General features: G+C 44.4%; 2 protein-coding genes across 2 annotated transcripts in view; one reads left to right on the top strand and one right to left on the bottom strand.

Annotated features, from left to right (window-relative positions):
• T265_15139 (hypothetical protein) overlaps positions 1 to 2,971 on the top strand; it is a gene marked incomplete at both ends in the record, with an annotated part of 6,357 nt that extends 3,386 nt beyond the window's left edge. The window contains one exon of the mRNA XM_009176744.1: positions 2,736 to 2,971. Within this exon, the coding sequence (XP_009175008.1) occupies positions 2,736 to 2,971 (236 nt within the window). The remainder of the gene's footprint in view (positions 1 to 2,735) is intronic.
• A 7,823-nt stretch (positions 2,972 to 10,794) lies between these two features.
• Positions 10,795 to 17,010, bottom strand: part of T265_10376 (hypothetical protein) — a gene marked incomplete at both ends in the record, with an annotated part of 9,126 nt that continues 2,910 nt past the window's right edge. The window contains 3 exons of the mRNA XM_009176732.1: positions 10,795 to 11,427; positions 15,886 to 16,098; positions 16,226 to 16,469. Coding sequence (XP_009174996.1) covers positions 11,201 to 11,427; positions 15,886 to 16,098; positions 16,226 to 16,469 — 684 coding nt within the window. The remainder of the gene's footprint in view (positions 11,428 to 15,885; positions 16,099 to 16,225; positions 16,470 to 17,010) is intronic.

Raw genomic sequence — 17,010 nt, 5'->3', positions numbered from 1 at the left:
GTTCTTGTTGTCAGTTTCTGTCCAGATTGCCTGAGTGAATGTCTGGAGGTGTAGGCACCTCGGAATGGTTGTGTTAAGCTAGCACTAAGTCCCTCCCCCATCCACCTTTATTCTTTGCTTTACAATAAGGCTTTCAAATAAGTCATGGTTGTACGGCAGTGAAGCATTGGTGTTGAGCACTGATGTCATGCTGTCATTGATGATGATGATGATGATGATGATGATGAAACCAATCTATATACCTGGAACCCAGCTGATCCCCCGTTTACGATGTTCTCAAGCTGGGTTCCAGGTGAGCCTCCTGTCAAAACCAACTTGGTATGCAGATAAGCTTATAGCTCGAATGTCGTGCAACTTGTGCTCAAGTAGAACATAAAATTGACGGGAACTCGGGGACTGCGGCTACCTGACGATCCCCAGTAAGGACTAACCGGAGGTGGGTTCTCGCAGAGTTTTCAACAACCTTTTGAGTAGTGTATTACACCTTAGGTATATCACCATTTGTCCAGGATGAAAAGTTTTCACCGGACTCCTTTTGAAGCTCGGATCAACCACTTCGACAATGAACTATTGGTAACTGAACTTCTTTTCCTCTGGTTTGCTAAATCCTTTTCCAGTGTTCACAATTTTTAGCGTGGTGGACGAATCTTAAGTTGCAACGCAGAATGTATTCATCTATCGCGGTGCAGGATAACGAGGTTTGAGTCCGCAGAGGCAAACTGCGCGGGAAACTTTCCAAACCCAACTGTATTACATGGTGTGAGTTGATGTAGGTGTCTTAGGATGATCAACAAGTGTACAGTCTCATCATGGATAACTGACACCTGTATGATCCATCTGGTTCCTTGAGAGTTCCCGTAACTTGGACAGTTTCCGAACTGTCCATTGTGGATATAGAGGTGGTTAATCCACAATAAAAAGAAATTCCTGCCCAAGCTGATCACTTGGTGCAAACCAATCATGAATGTAATTGGTTGGTACGTATATAAGTCGAATGGTACGTTCACGTCAAATGGTATTTTATCTAGCGCGGGTTCTCAATGAAGTTAGCAGTTGAACAGCACAGAAGCGGCTACCTTCGGGTATCTAATGCAGTGAGGAAATTGTACACAAAGGTCTGAAACCTATACCAAAGCCTAAAAACAGTATACCGCAGTGCCTAGATCTCGCCCCAAGTTGGTAAATAACGAAGATTCCGAAAGCTCAGTTACCGTGAGTGCATCAAATGTCTATCCGTAAGTAGTAGAGAGAGCGCCAGAGTAGCTGGTTGGCAGAGCTGCTCAAAAGCTCGTAGATCAATGGTTGCGACAGAAACAGGCCATGATGAGCAGACGCGAAATGATTTATCTGAATGGTGGCTTCCTGTTCATCAATCCATGGGGTTTGAGGCTGACATTCTTAAAGCTGAGGTCAATAAGAGTGGATTGTGTTCCCGTAAGCTTTCGATGTTGGACCGTGACCTTCAGATGCCCGAGGTGTGATAAGCGCCAAACTTTATTGCACACTGCCATGCAGTGTGCAAGAAGTAAGGTAAACCGGTTATTGGCACCACGCAATGACCCGTTTAATATAGAACTAGTAGTGTCTTTGAAATTTTACTATATATGCGAGCTGAAATATCGCTGATTAACCAAAACTCAAACAAAACGACCAATATTCATTTCAAACAATTTAAGCTGGAAGAATAGCTGTGCCTGTATTACATTGTTCTTTAGGGTACTGGATAATTGTGGGTGGGGATTGCTGTAATGTATCCTGGTGAATAATACTGGGACAGTGATCAAATATGCCCATCTAAAATGACAACGTAGAACTAACTTAACTTCAGTCAATAAATAGTTGTAAGCCCAGGCAGACAGTCTGTCAAAAGGATGTTCATATTTAATCGTATGAAACTTACACAGAAGTCTGAAGCTTCCTGTAGCTTTCTGTTGTTTAGATGCATAATTGTGTCGATGTTAGCCAACCAGCTGTACAATCTAGTCTCATCTTCAGCCAGTGACTTTTTGTGTGGGAAAGGGAACAGCTAAAACCGCTATTCATTCTTACCATGAACATGCCTTTTTCTGCCAGATCGGGACACAATAACGCCACCCAAAGGAAACTTTGTAGCCGTAGTTTGATCTCCCTTCTGGCAGTCCTTGCATAAATGTGCTTACGATTTGCAGTCTACTTACAAACAGCAAAGAGGGATTCTGTCAGGACAGGTTTGTGATCACCGTCATTCACATTATTCAAAAACTTTTAATAACCATAATTTGCAAAAGATTTGGTGAGAAAATATCTTCAACCATTTCCAACTGTAAATTAGGAAAAATCCACTAGGAATACATTTTATATCTTTGGAGCCCGTGGATGCCAAGTGTCTGGCGATTCCAAGACTGACGTGATCATCTCGGTGCTTAAAAAACAACTAAAAATTCCGAAAAAAATGTGCAACCTTGTCAAAGCAAGCGACATGAAACCGCGCAAATGTATGAACCTTAGCATTGGATTCCAGATGCTCTACCCATGCTCTAGAGATAGATTTGGAGCAGTTGCCTGAAGAATCCCTAGTGGTTGTCGTTTCTGTCTTTATCATGCGACAATTAATATTCAGAGGCTGATTTTTTTCTCCATGGCATCTTGTCTGTCTAGTCGGAGGAAAATTACTCATCAGACTGACTGTATGAAGGGAAAATTCAGCAGATAAAGTTCCTTCGTTTCAGTATCGCGTTGTTCGTTTCCTCCCACAGGGCCCGCCCCGGCAACAACGAAGATCACTACTACTGTATGGGCGACTGCACTTTCTCTTGCTTACTTGAGACTCCGAGCCCAGGATGCTGCCAATGAGTGGAGCCTCCTAGCCAACAAAGCCAGATCGTGGCTAGTAGATCAAGCGCGTAAATTTGAAAAAGACCCCACAATCGTTAAACAACTTTGTGAACAACTTCTGACTTTGGCGGAGAACGTGATCAAAATGAAGGGATTATAATGCTCCGCTTAATTTTCAGTCCACTTTCATCATCGTACTTTGTTATGACGACTTTCACCGCGCCATTTTTTTATTTTGTAACTTTTTTGCTCGTTCATACTTTTGATAACTTTCAAACGTAATAATAACACCATTATCTTTCTCAGATTCCTTCTTTCATTCCAGTAACTCAGTCTAGTCTCGGAAACTTTGTCACAGAGCTGTAAATTTGAAGGAGTTAGCTCTTGTGATGTATCATCATCATCATCATCATCATCATCATCATCATCATCATCATCATCATCATCATCAGCAGCAGCAGCAGCAGCAACAACAACAACAACAACAACAACAACAAAAACAACAACAACAACTGCAAGAACCGCCTACTTGCCGTATTGTGGTTATAGCTGCCACAGTCTCGTTCACCGATGATTTGTGAAAGTGGGGTAGATGGCTGCGCCTTGGAGGCGGTAGCTGACGTTGACCATCGTTCAGCTGTAACACGTTTTCGGTGCCTAGCTGCCATGCCACCTGGTGGAAGCACGAGGGCTGGTATACTACCGGGTCGCCCAAGGCTAGACAGGAAAAGTCGAGATACAGAGGCCGGATTCAGTAAATTCTCGCTCCAACCACTGAGCCGTATCGCCCTTAACTAGTTGGTTGGTTGTTAGTGAAATTTTCATCGGAGGGGGGAGGTTGTAGGGGAGCTATGCATTGAAGGCAATAGCTTGGATGCACGAACGCCATTGGGCAAGACTGGACCATGTCTGGCAACGTATAGGAAGCACTCGACCGGTTGGATGTCTCAGTTCACCCCAACTCAAAAACGAGTTGTTCAACAGAGAAACGCTCCAACTGGTGAGGTTAATGGGATCGATCGGAGACTAAACGATAGCTAGCAGTGAATGTCACTAGTTATGGTCATGATAATCAGAGCCTCCAGTGCTGTTACCGGTGCTCCACTACCACATTACTTGGCTTTAGGAGAGAGTCTCAAGAGATTACCGAAATTTTGGTGCCATTTGTATACGTGACCCAAGTGGTCACATCTGTTTCTGTCCATAACCCGCTGGGATTGGGGTGACGTCATGAAGACTGAAGACTATGGAAGCCGTTAAACCCAAACCTACGGAGTTTTCTGTTAGAAAGAAGCCCGTATACATGAGGTTTCCATTCAAAGGTGACTCGGTTGCTGAACTAATCACCAGAAGGCTTAGAAACTCCGTTGATACGACATACTTGGCCGCTAATCTATGTTTGAGCTTCAACTCCAGCCCCACTATAAGATTCTGCTTGAAAGACAAATTGCCACGTTCTACCACCAGCTTTTGTGTGTACTCATTCGTATGCTCGTGCCGAGCATCATACGTTGGTCGTACGACAAGGCATTTGTCGGACAGAATACGAGAACACAATCCCGTATCTCTGAGTGGTAGTGGAAAGAAACCAGGCTCAAGCGCGATTGCAGCACACTTGGCCGAAACCTGTCATATCATAGACAAGAAGCAAGCCTTCACCATCATATACCGGGTACCTCTGAACGGATCACGACTGGTACGATCCAGACTACTATCGATCGCAGAGGCGATAGGAATCCGACTGCTGGATCCACAACTTTGCATCCAAAAGAAACTTGTGAGACCTCTGAACTTGAACTGGCCTACGAAACATCTGGTCCCACGAGTCTGTCTGACATTGACGTCATGACCCATTGACCTACCCCTCACCCAACCCCCTTCCTTTGACTTCTATTTCTCTAAAGTGTAGCCCCGATCTTAAACTTTTCCACGTGATTTCTACTACAATATAAATTTGTGATGTATTAGCCAAGATGAACAATCACAGAAAACAAGCTTTGTTCGCTACCTTCTTCGTTCTCATGACATCATGATACTGGGCCAGTGAATCGCGCACCTGGCGTCTCGATAGGGTCGTCGAGGCTATAATCTAAAACCGGAACTACAATGGACAGAGTTGTTTGGCTTGTGCTGCTAACAAGCGCATGAATTTTCATGACAGACTCCTTTCGCTGCTGCATGCTGACCGTACACATTCCGGCGAACAGCTTTCGAACGTTCAGTTTGGCAGTATGCATCGATTTCACCAACTGTTCTTATCCATGCGATCTCACCGCTAACTGGGCATTCCACTTGTTGACGCTGAACCGGTTTGACTCCTTCATATTCTAACTCAATCGGGGGCAGCACGAACCCCTGATCGCCTGACTCATTCACCGGCGGGCAGGGATAGGGATAGGGGGTCCGAGTTTATTATCTGGAATTGCCTGTCACACCCACAAATGATAGGAGATCGACAACCTATGCAGTGATGTGTATGCCTGGCGCAAATATGGGCACATGGCGATGATGCAACGTACTGACTGGACGACCGGGAAACTGAGCGAGATGCTCGAGTATCCAGGGGGCGGTGGTCACAACAGGCTCACCCATGAATAAATACCAGACAGTATATACGATGTGTTTGATGTGTCTGGTCTGTTTGGAGATCGCAAGGCTCGCGTCTCGCGCATCACTTTTGTGAGCGTTTACGAAACCTGAGCGGCCAGCCCAGCTTGCGGGTCACCCAGTTCACACACTGCCTCGCTTCACGACTGCACAATTGTGCACTTGTGTACGGCGCACGTGCGATTGCATGGGCATGTGCTAAGACAGTTACGAACTAGGCGCTCAATGCTCCTGATTTTCCGATATGATAGTACACTGGTTCAGCTGAATCAGCCGACCACAAGTGCACCAAGTATCGGTTCCTTTTGAGAATGACACAGACAGGTCGCAAGAAATGGAACAAACGGCATGTTGAGCTGGCATCGAGTGCTGCTAGAGAGGCAGAACTGACGAACTCGATCAAAGCTTACCAAACAAGAGATCGATAGCCTCTGGCTGACAATACGCGTAGACAGGAGGTGACAGTGGATGACCAGACGCTCTCATGACAATGCACACGAGGTCGATGAAAACTCTGAACGCTCTGATACCAGTTTTACCCTCCTGGAGACTAATCAGTTAGGCCGAATTTCCAAAAAACTGTGAAAAATGAGAGACTCAAATGGATTTCACCTGACTCTCTTAGAAACATCAGCTTATTTTGCAGATGAATGCCTATCGTAGCATAATTTGAGTTTAGCGTCCAAGAACGAAACGGTGCTGACGGATATTCGGGGACTAAGCCTGCTTGATGAGCCCCAGTTAGGAAATCGAGAGTGGGCTGTCCAGGGTTCCCATCGACTTTGTGAGTAGTATTGAATGTCATTTCATTCTGTTCACTTGGCTCGAGCAAGCCTTTGTGTGAAGAGAGAAACGTTATCCAGCGAAAATTTTACAGACTGTTGATCAAAACTTGAGAACCAATAACTTCATGATCGTTTCTAACCTTTGTCACATTAGTAACCGATTTCTATGTTTCGTAGTGATCACTTTTTAAAAGCATCAAAAGGATCTAGTGGGTGAAGGAATAACTCCGAAAAAAGACGTTTCAGAGAACCCTGGAAAACAAGCAGTAGGACAAACGTTTATAATAAGCACACCATAACCCGTACGGTGGTGTCTGAATCGACTTTTTCAATGGCTGAAATGTCTTCTGTGAAGAATGGGTTAGACCGAAAAGTTCTTGCACATGCTACCACCGCTATGATGCTCGTGCTGAGGTAAACGCAGATGCGAGAGATCTGTGGACCAGTGCGAGTGAATTAGAGAATTTTATCGGTCGACTGTTCGGAAAACTTCAAGCGTTCAGGCAGAATTAAGTTACTGTACTGTTTAACACCGTTTGCAGCTCATGGCTCATCGCCCACACTTGAAGTTCACTACATCCACCCCTGGTAGATGTCTTCATATGTAATGTCGATGGTAGTTTATTTGAAGTGTGGGTTGGGCTGTGAGGCCGTGATTACTGAGTTTACAGTTACGAATCTGAATGCATTTTGTCAGCCCATTTGCAACCAATGCATACTATATCAGCCTACACGAATAAAACAATGAAAACAACAACAACAACAGCGTTTTTCAATCTAGCAAATAGAATTGTTTGATCGGTCCGCAAGTGAATCAAATGAAACCCACCGCGATCGTCGGATGATCAGTTTTGTTTTGATTATCACTTCAAGCCTGGGACTTACGCATCCGATGAAGCGTTTTACAGTTGCTCAAAGGGCACTTCCTCCGAAAGCGCGTCCGAAAGCTATTCGGCACGCGATAGCTCCTACGGAACTGCTTCAGCAGCGGACTAAAAATAGCGTACCAACGGGCTAATCACTCGCCAAATCGACCAGAAATTTCAAATGACCAACTGTGCCAATTTTCAATGATTTTCCCCATGGGGGAGATTCATGGTGAGAACCCTGTCATAAAGAGTAGTGTGTGCAAGAGGGCAATGTAGATTGTTGCAAAAGTGCTAATTACAATATATCAGGCGTCAAATGGATGGTTTTGATGTTCTGGTTGAAGAGCATTCCCAGAGTAAGTGTGTTTACTTTAGATGTCAGTATTGAAATTTGTATCTATGCATGTGGAGAGCGAAATGATGTGAAAGGTATGTTAATGAATCTCGCAAAATGCTGCCAATGACATCAAGCAACTAGGACCAAAAGGATGCATTTAATACCGATATACCACTCCTATTCACCTCATAAGACACTGAAAAGAAAGTATGGGGAGTAAGTTGAAACCAAGAACCTGAAGATCCAGTTCCTTTATGGAATTATTCAAGGTGGAAAAGAGACTTCTTGCAACAAGCGAGTGTAAATCCTCAAGATGTTCAAGTGCGCTGATTTATGCGTTCACGCTGGTGAACGCCTTCGGGAAAGTGGGGTTAAGGTCACGTGAGGATGGCGGTCGGGCAGACCATTCAGAAACAGAAGACGCAGGATACGTTAGGATACGTCTCACTTCGTCAGGAGGTGGAACAGACTGACCTTGACCTCGGTGGAGTGAGGTCGCGTAAAACAAACCAATCTTTAACTACTTTTCAGAACCTACCCTTTCCAAACGCTTTGCACTTATTATGGTTTGGTATCTGAAAGGTTGCTAGAGTTCATCGTTGAACCTACTTTTATTTTCGAGACATGTCGTGGTCACTTGAAACGAACGAGAAGATCTATGCTTTTTCTGCACATAAACGACTGTTCAGAGTAAAGAAAATATTACGTGTGCCCAACAAATACATGATTTGCCCATTGCGTCCACATAATTACGCAGCATAGACGAAATGAGTTTATTCGTTGAGGCGGTATATTTGTCAAAATTTTGTCGTTGTGACGATTGTCGTAATAAACCGTGCAATTTTGAAGGATAGATTTAAACCACTGCGATGGGATGCGAGACTGGTGTAGATATTCTGAAACAAGTTGACTAGTATACCAGGCGTTTTTAAGGACTTACGGTGTCGTTTGGGGAGCATGCTGGAACGGGTGGTATCTATATGCTCAGGCTTTCAACCGAAATGTGTTGACATTAAATGGATCATCGAGTCAGCAATTAGCATAATCTATTCACGTCAGTTATGTCAAAGCCTACTCTTACCCAGCATGTAGAACATCATTGTACCTTATGATGTGTGGCTTGTCTGATACACTGATTCGCGTGCGGCGAGCTTAACCATTCGGCAATATGGTTTATTAGTGATAACGAAGAATTACAACAACCAACACTCACATTTCGTGCGCAATTTACCATAATTAAACCATGTGCTACTCTAGATAAGCTGATCATTTGGTTATATGTTCATTTCTGACCAATAGTTTTTTAAGTCCGTTCGTATGTCAGTCAATCTTACGTCAATTCCTTTGGAATGATTCATACAAAAACGCACCTGAATAGAGAACACCCTACCGATGTGACAAATTATTAACAAAAATTATAGGTCACTGGCGTTCCTGCTGAAGATATCCATCAGTTTTTTGTTTGCACAAAAACATACGCTAATAAGAACCGGTCATTTTTTCCGGAGTTGTCTGGGTTATCGATTCACAGTATCACACGATGTTGACAAATACAACTGCTAAGGGCTTCTTGGATTACTATTGTAGACACACCAATTCAAACAACCACAAAGGAAAAAAGTCAGGCTGGCTGTGGTCTGGCTACATGGGAGGCCTTCCTCCGCGGATCACCGAGTGTTCCAGTTAGATATTCGCGTGTACGAAAGGTGGTGAAGTGTTTTATTCCGAACAACAGACAGTGGAGCAAGAACTTCACTTACTTTCGTGAGATAAAAGCTGCAGCCTGATTTCGTGTCATGCAGCTTATCTGGTTACAGCGTAGCAAAACACGGAACAGATGCTGTATGAAGCAAAATTTGCCCATCTGATACATCGAGCACAGAAAATCAAATTCATCGGTCCGAGCAATGAATGCCACGGACCGAGCTCAGTTATCCAGATTACAAGTACAGCAATGTCGCTTAGCCGATTCAATCGAGAATGAGGCCTAATCAAATGCATGTGAACTCGAAAGCTGCCTTCCCAAAGGTATGGTTCCAAGCTGTCTTCCGCATTTATTCAAAGACAAGTAGCCAGAACCTTGCTTTGCATGGGACATTAAGTTAGTGCACGCGGTGTCGTCCAGTAGTTCACCCCGACACACAGGGAAACTGGGCAACACGAACTTCATGCTCAACAACATTGATAGACAAGCTTTTGATTTATATCGTACGCACTGGATATCTAGTTGTGATAGGTTCCCAAATAGCAATGTGCAGAGAAAGACCAAGGTAGGCCATTTTGGACCGACCGATGGAGGCATGCGATGAGTATGAGTACGTCCCAGTTGGTGTGCGATCCACGCTCATATGCATGCAAATAGACGGTGTACTGAGTGGGTAATGTATTCTTCCCAACGACGAGCCACTCTCCAAATCATAGGAAACGAACAAATAAGTTGCTGTGGTTTTCCGCTGCAGGGGCTATGCACTACGGCTCAGTGATATGGACAATCGACCGTTGTCTCCTTCAGCTGGTTGCAGGAAAGTCACCCAGGTCAAGCAACACCTGCCTGTGCTGATCGATCAATCCATTTACAGACGTACCGTGATTTTATCCCACTGATTCCGATAATCAGGATGACAAAAGGTCCCAAAATTGACGCGGAAACCGTAACTGTTACCAATCAGACTCATTACGATGAGAAGTATATGTGGTAAACGTATTGCTGTCTAGTTAACGCGATCCTAGTCGCTCATTTGGGTAAGCGAAGCTGAAGTCAGGCGCAGACAGTCGTACGAAGACCAAAACATCTGAAACATACGAAGACTCTACGTTCATCATACCAAAACTGAGATGAATAAGATGACGGGATCATGAGAAGCAGAACACCTAAGAATAAGAGGCACTGAGAAATCAGGCTATCGTTATCGGATAGTTTGAATCTTGTATACGGAAGTACCTGAAATTCTGGGTAGATTAGGTATCATCCAGCAGAAGCTAGGACCAACCAGGTAACTAAATATAACTTCGGGGGCAGTGGGTTTTTGGCAAATATAGCAGCCGGTAAGAATAGGTTTGTATGGTAATAGTAAGCAAAGCCACTCTTAAATCACCTTCCACTGATTGTATTGATTATCAGAGACAGCAAGACGGAGTTCCTCAAGTTTGTAGACGAGTCTATCGATCAGCGGCTGATCTTCGCAAATACTATGTAATCGCCTACAGACTAGCTGTGATACGTGCCTGAATAACTTTCAAAACATCCCCCGCTGTGGCTAGCTGTTCAGGACAACTATCGATTCTTCGGATCAGTGGATAGCAGTGTATAATTGATTGATTATATCCCATATCAAACGGCCGGATAAGCCCACCAAAAAAGCTGACAGAGAAATCTATTCCGCCACAAATGATCAGCTTGAACAAAGCAGCCCCCACGCCACGTTACGATACATAAACAAAAGATGTGTCTGATGGCCAAAATGTGGTTCCATTTGTTATACCAATCCTAAAAAACAATGGAAGTCACTCAGTGAAATGAATAGTTCGGGGACAACACCGAGTTGAGGAATGCATCCCAAATGTCGTGCAGATGTCAAGCTGTAGTCAGCGAATCAGAAACAATTAGATGAAGCAGAGCAACAACAAATAGTTTCACATGGCAGTAATGTCAATGCAGTTGACAATGAGTTGACAATATAGGGTGCTGTGGTGGAAGGGCAGTCAGGATAAGAGATTAAACGGAAACAGGGGTCGCGAATGCGGCGCAAATTGAAAGCGCAGAGATATCCGTTTTGTGACGGGTAACCTCATTGATTCTTCTTATCATATGGATTATTAGAAGCTGGACCCGATGAGTAGGGTGGGGGATCCTGATTTCCACTCGCACTACTCCCAGCAGGGAATGGTGGAGGTTCCATGTTTGGAGGAGGGGCAGACGGGTGTGCGTAGACCGTGTGCGGATTGTCTTGGAAGTAGTAGCCAGGTTGAACGTTATTCATAGTCACTGCTGAAGCGGCCGCTTCGGCAGCTTTAGCTAGTGAAACAAAAAACGCATGGGCTTTAAGATCCACTGCTTCGAACGCCAAAAATTAAAAAAAACTACATGAATACGACAAAGTCCAACAAGTTCAACTCCTCAAAAGCAGCTAGACCAACTTCCAAAAGGATATTACTAAGCAGCCAAATTTCGTCGTCTTTTGGATAACAGTCATAACTGAAAGAAATGAAAACGAAAAAAATACCTACTGACACTAGTGGTTGGAAAAAGTTGGAAGAAACTATGGAGTTGCTGAAAATTCTTCGACAGCCGATGACCGGTTTCACCCTTCTTGGAACTCATCAGACAGGCGCAGTCCCTCCGTCAATCTTACGGAAACTAGGGGACTGAGCCTACCTGATGATGAAGAACTGGAACAGCCAACACTCACATTTCGTGCGCGATTTATCATAATTAGACCACATGTTACTCTAGATAAGCTGGTCATTTGGTTACATGTTGATTTCTGACCAACAGTTTTGAAGTCCGGTTGTGGGTCAGTCACAGTCATGAGTAGCCATTTTCGGAGGCACTTTCTGTCTAGTGTTACGGGAATACAAAATATCATAAGCAGATTGGATAACGCACAATGGAATGTGTTCAGCTTGGTGAGTTCAACTCAGAGGTCACACGATTAGTCAATAATGTGGGAGAATTTTAGTGTTGTATTGAAATGCAAGGCACTAGGAGTTATGTGCCTGCTGTATCAGGTTAATGGAGTCCCAAACAGGGTAGTTATCAATAAGTTTCGTTATACGTAAGGCTGTGCGTGGAACAGTATGAATGCACTTCATTCCGGGGTAAAAAGGAGAGAACGGTAATGATGCCAACAGCATGAATTACCAACAAACTGTGGTCGTCGGGTATGTTAGGAAGAAACCATGAGATGCATCGCACATAGTTCAGAAGAATCACTGACCAATTATAAGCCACAATGGACCCAGACTTATGTAAATTGACGTACCGTGGTAGTTGCAGAACAGAAACCCCAGTGCCCTCACAGATACAGCATACTTACAGTTCAGAGTCAGTTGGCTATGGAGCTGTATGCATTCATTATCATCATCAGAGAAAGCAACATCAGTGTTGATGCTGATGCTTCACTGCCGTACAACCCCAAAGTCTACCTAATTATGTCTAAAGCCATAAAATGCAAAGGAGTTTGAATAGTGAGTAATGGAAGGGACCTGGTGCTGGCCTCACGCAAACACTTTGTGGTGTTTAAACCTCAGATCGGTCAGTCAGACAAACTGGAAAGAAATTGACAGCATGAACGCCGCTAAGGCATCGGTGGTCAAAAGCTGAGGACGCCTCACATCATCTGTCTGCAGAGATAATGTTTCGCAACCATACAACAATACAGCCCTTGAAACCCAGTGATATGCCTTTTTGACGCCACAAGTGGTACAGATTAACAAACATGATTCCAGCCTTTGAGATTCTTGCATCATCTTCCGTCATAGCTAATACAACCATCGAGGTATATAAAATTCTCCACAACCTCCAACGATTCCCTTTCAATTGTAAGGGGTGTGTTCAGAGACGGCACTTTATGAAGCATGCCTTTGCACTTCGGGGGTGCATGCCGAATGATGGCACGATAACGGTCAGTTTATTCAACCGTTTTACTTGGCCTTCGTCTTCAGCGATCAAAATGACGTCGTCTGCGTAGTCCACATCGAAAAGGTTCTCACCAGCAACGACTTGAACACTGGGGTTTTGAAGACCTTCTAAAGTTCGCCTCATCATTTAATCAATCACGAAGTTGAACAAGAACGGAGGGAGTAGGCACCCTTATCGGACACCACTTTTTTGTAGGGAAGCTTTTGGAGAGCTTACCATGCACTCTCACACGCCCAGAGGTAAATATAGGGACGGATTATGTTAAGAAACTTCTGGGGCAGATCATGCTGAGCAAGTGTGGTTAGCAGCACTGACAAATAGACAGAATCGAACGCACCCTTGAAATGGGTTGGGTGTACATGTGGCATTCCGCTAACACCTGACGCACTCTCATAAGGGTGCTACAACGCAGCCCCTACCGGGTCGAAATCCCGCTTGATGCTCACGGTTGAAGAATTCGCGAGCCGCCATAAGACAACGAAGAATCAGTGACGCCCGAAGGCTTGTCACAGCAGGGGTTAAACTAACACTCCTGTAGTTACTACATTCAGTGTGAGTACCCTTTATGAAAATGGACACTATGGTCGATTTGGTAGTAGATAGGTAATCCTTTGCATAGCCCTGCAGAGTTCAACATCAAGATGTAAATACTTGTATAAGAAATAATAAACGTACAACTGTGGCACCAATGAAACAAAAGTTCTGTTGTGTGTAATCTAGGCTTATTGCTGACCTCAACGGTAGTATATAATATGCAATTGGGTACAAACTACAGCCACCGATCCAACCCAGGTTGAATGGCGAAAGTATTTTTCCATCAGATCAAGAATTACACAGATGACTTTCTGATGTGTCGTCCCTCCCCCCTCGAATCCTTTGGTATCGGTCAATTTCTTCCACACATTACTGATCGAAACATATTCACATCCGTACATTTCATCTTCCCAAACTGTTTATTGGTTCTGCACACGGTTCAAAGTATCTCATCTGTCTGCGTTAGGCAGCCGGCGATTTAACTGTCATATGTACGATAGTTGTTAACGTTCGGCTCAGCACGGCTCTTGCAGACCACGCGTACTTCTAAATATAGTAAGTCGCAGTATTGTAGGACTGTGGTTGCACGCAACATGTGATTTAGGTGGTTCGTGCTCTGGTCGACGCCCACGCAGAAGAACCGTAACAGAATTACAGTTAATACGCTGGCTGACACATTCCAGTACTGCAAAATAATGGGAGGAGTTGATGGGCTAAATATGGCTCCGTATGGCAATATCTCAACTTAAGGTCAATAATTTCCCCTGGAAACATCATTCTGGTTGCGGATACAGATTCACCAAACTGATGATTTCGTTCTAAAATATTGTGTTCTGGCGCCCAAAGAAAGCAGGTGAACCTGAACAAAGCGAATTGGGGAAGACAGGCAAAACGGCTACCACACACCAATCTATTCGGCTGAACGAAAATAGATCACTAGTGCAAGGTCAATAATTCCCCTGGAAACATCATTCTGGTTGCGGATACAGATTCACCAAACTGATGATTTCGTTCTAAAATATTGTGTTCTGGCGCCCAAAGAAAGCAGGTGAACCTGAACAAAGCGAATTGGGGAAGACAGGCAAAACGGCTACCACACACCAATCTATTCGGCTGAACGAAAATAGATCACTAGTGCAAAAATCTTGCTTTCGTACGTAACCCGTGCAGACTCGTCCGCAGGTTTGGGGACTGAAGAGATAACACGAAATTGATATCCGATCGACGAAGGATCAGACCTAATAGATAACTGAGAACCATAATGATTTTTCATTCCCAATAGTACTGCCAGACTTGCTGACCGTTAGTTTGCACCCAATTTGTATTCCTTCAAGCCAAAATTCAAACACCAACGGTGGCGAAATTCGAGAATTTCGTTCAGTTTCAATTCCAATCCAAGGGTAGATATTGTCCATAAATCAAGTAATTGAGTGGCTATGACACGAAAAAATGCGTCAGAAACCAAATCCCGTTATCAGCTATGAGGGCCAAGGAATTGTTCGTACTGCAACTACAGACGACAACAACGCCCGTGGCTTTGAAAACGGAACTCGGTGAATACAGGGTAACCAAGATGTAAATGGATACATGAGATCCGATAAAATGCAGTTAGAAATCCAACTGAGAATCACCGACCGTGTGGCGTGGGGCGCATAGGGCTTACGTGTTTTAACCTATACTACGCTAGAGGTGAATTCACTGGCTCCTGATTTGTAGACGAAATTGCGTTCGACTGCCTACCGTAGAACATGTGATTCGGATGTGATACACTAATTGTTCAGCTGTAGCACCCCCTTGGTGCCTAACTGCCATGCCACCTGAAAGAGGTATGAGTGCTGAGATACTGCCAGGTTGCCAAAGTGTAGACAGCAGCAACCGAGATTAAGAAGTAAGATTCGAACAACAGACCTTCCGGTCAGTAAATTTGCTCTTTTACCACTGAGCCCTATCGGCCTAACAAACGGAAAAACGTAGGTCTACAGTAAACCTCTGTAAAATGACCATAAGTCGCATTCACCATGCTCGGGGTTCTCTCTGAATACACCCATGAACTTTAGGACCACAGCTGTTTAAATAGAAAGGAACTAGGATTGTGAGAATAAGTAAATGAGGTAAGTGACGCAAAGCAATGAGGACCAGACTCTTAGACATCCAAACCACCGTATTGTGACTTCCAAGGATGGGGCAATACGATTAAATGGATGAATATGGGCAAGTTAAAGATAAGAAACACCCGGAAACTAATGATCAAAGATCAAAATCGGACGTTAACTAAAGCGTGCGCATCCTGGTACTTACCAGCATGTGAAGCGCTCATGTTAGACTGGTTCGGAATGTTGAAATTCGTTCCTGCGCCGGGCATGTTATTATACTGTGGTACTTGCGTTTGTGGGTAGGGTGGTATCTGCTGTTGTGGCCCTGTGGGCGGAGGAGCGACTCCCCAAGCAGAGCCAGTTTGTGACACCGCTCCTGGGTAAGGTGGAGGACAGCCCACGTAATAAAGAGTCTGCGCTGGAACACAAACAAAACGTTCGTATTGGTGTCAGCCTGTCAAGGATTTATTTCGCAAAGCCGACAGAAAGATATCAAGAGCTAATTACAGGGAACAGAATGATGATATTCAACTACTCCAACTTACCTGGTGGTGCGCCGAACGATTCGTGCTGTGGTACGAAGTTGTAGTAAGGATCCGCCTGTGGAGGGGCGTATGCTGGTGGAGGGCAATCGTAGTATTGTGCTGCGCCGACGGCTTGTGGGCTGTAGGGTGGTGGAGGAGCAAAGTACTGTTTGGCTGCGCAGGCTCGTCGACCGAGTTCGATTAGCGCCCGTCCAAACTCGATCGCACCACCGCGGTTGAATGTGAGCGAGAACTCAGCTTTACCCTAAAATCAAAGATAAATATTGTCACGATAAAAACTAAGACGGCAATACAGAAATGTAGTAACGGTATAAAAACGATGCGCTGTCTGAACAGAGTTTCACTACAGTGATGAACGTAGTTTCGACGAATTCACCTTCTACTCGTCAAAGAAAGCGTCTGCTCATACAAACACAGCGCAGGCTAAACAAACACCTGTGGAGTCTTACGGGTGAGCCTATCGAAGGAAGTAAACTCCTTAGGTTTCGTGAAATCCCAAACGAAGTTTAGACTGCCATGAGTCAATTCCAGACTTAATTCGGAATAGAAGTTTCCGGTCTCTTGCCTATGGACAATGGCATCCGAACCTTACAGTTGTTCCGGTAATTAAGCGAACGGTAGTCGTTTTCAAAAAAGGACACGGACGCGGGCTTTCCCCAGGAATATCGTTTTCCTGCGAAGACCCACCTAACCATCAATAAAGATAAACTAAATTCAGGAATTCTGGTCTAATGCTCACGTTTATGCACTGCCTTTTATTCGGAATGACAAATCCTAATATCCTA

The sequence above is a fragment of the Opisthorchis viverrini genome (genome assembly GCF_000715545.1).
Source record: "Opisthorchis viverrini unplaced genomic scaffold opera_v5_366, whole genome shotgun sequence".
Taxonomy (NCBI): domain Eukaryota; kingdom Metazoa; phylum Platyhelminthes; class Trematoda; order Opisthorchiida; family Opisthorchiidae; genus Opisthorchis; species Opisthorchis viverrini.
This window is presented reverse-complemented; position numbering and strand designations above follow the sequence as displayed.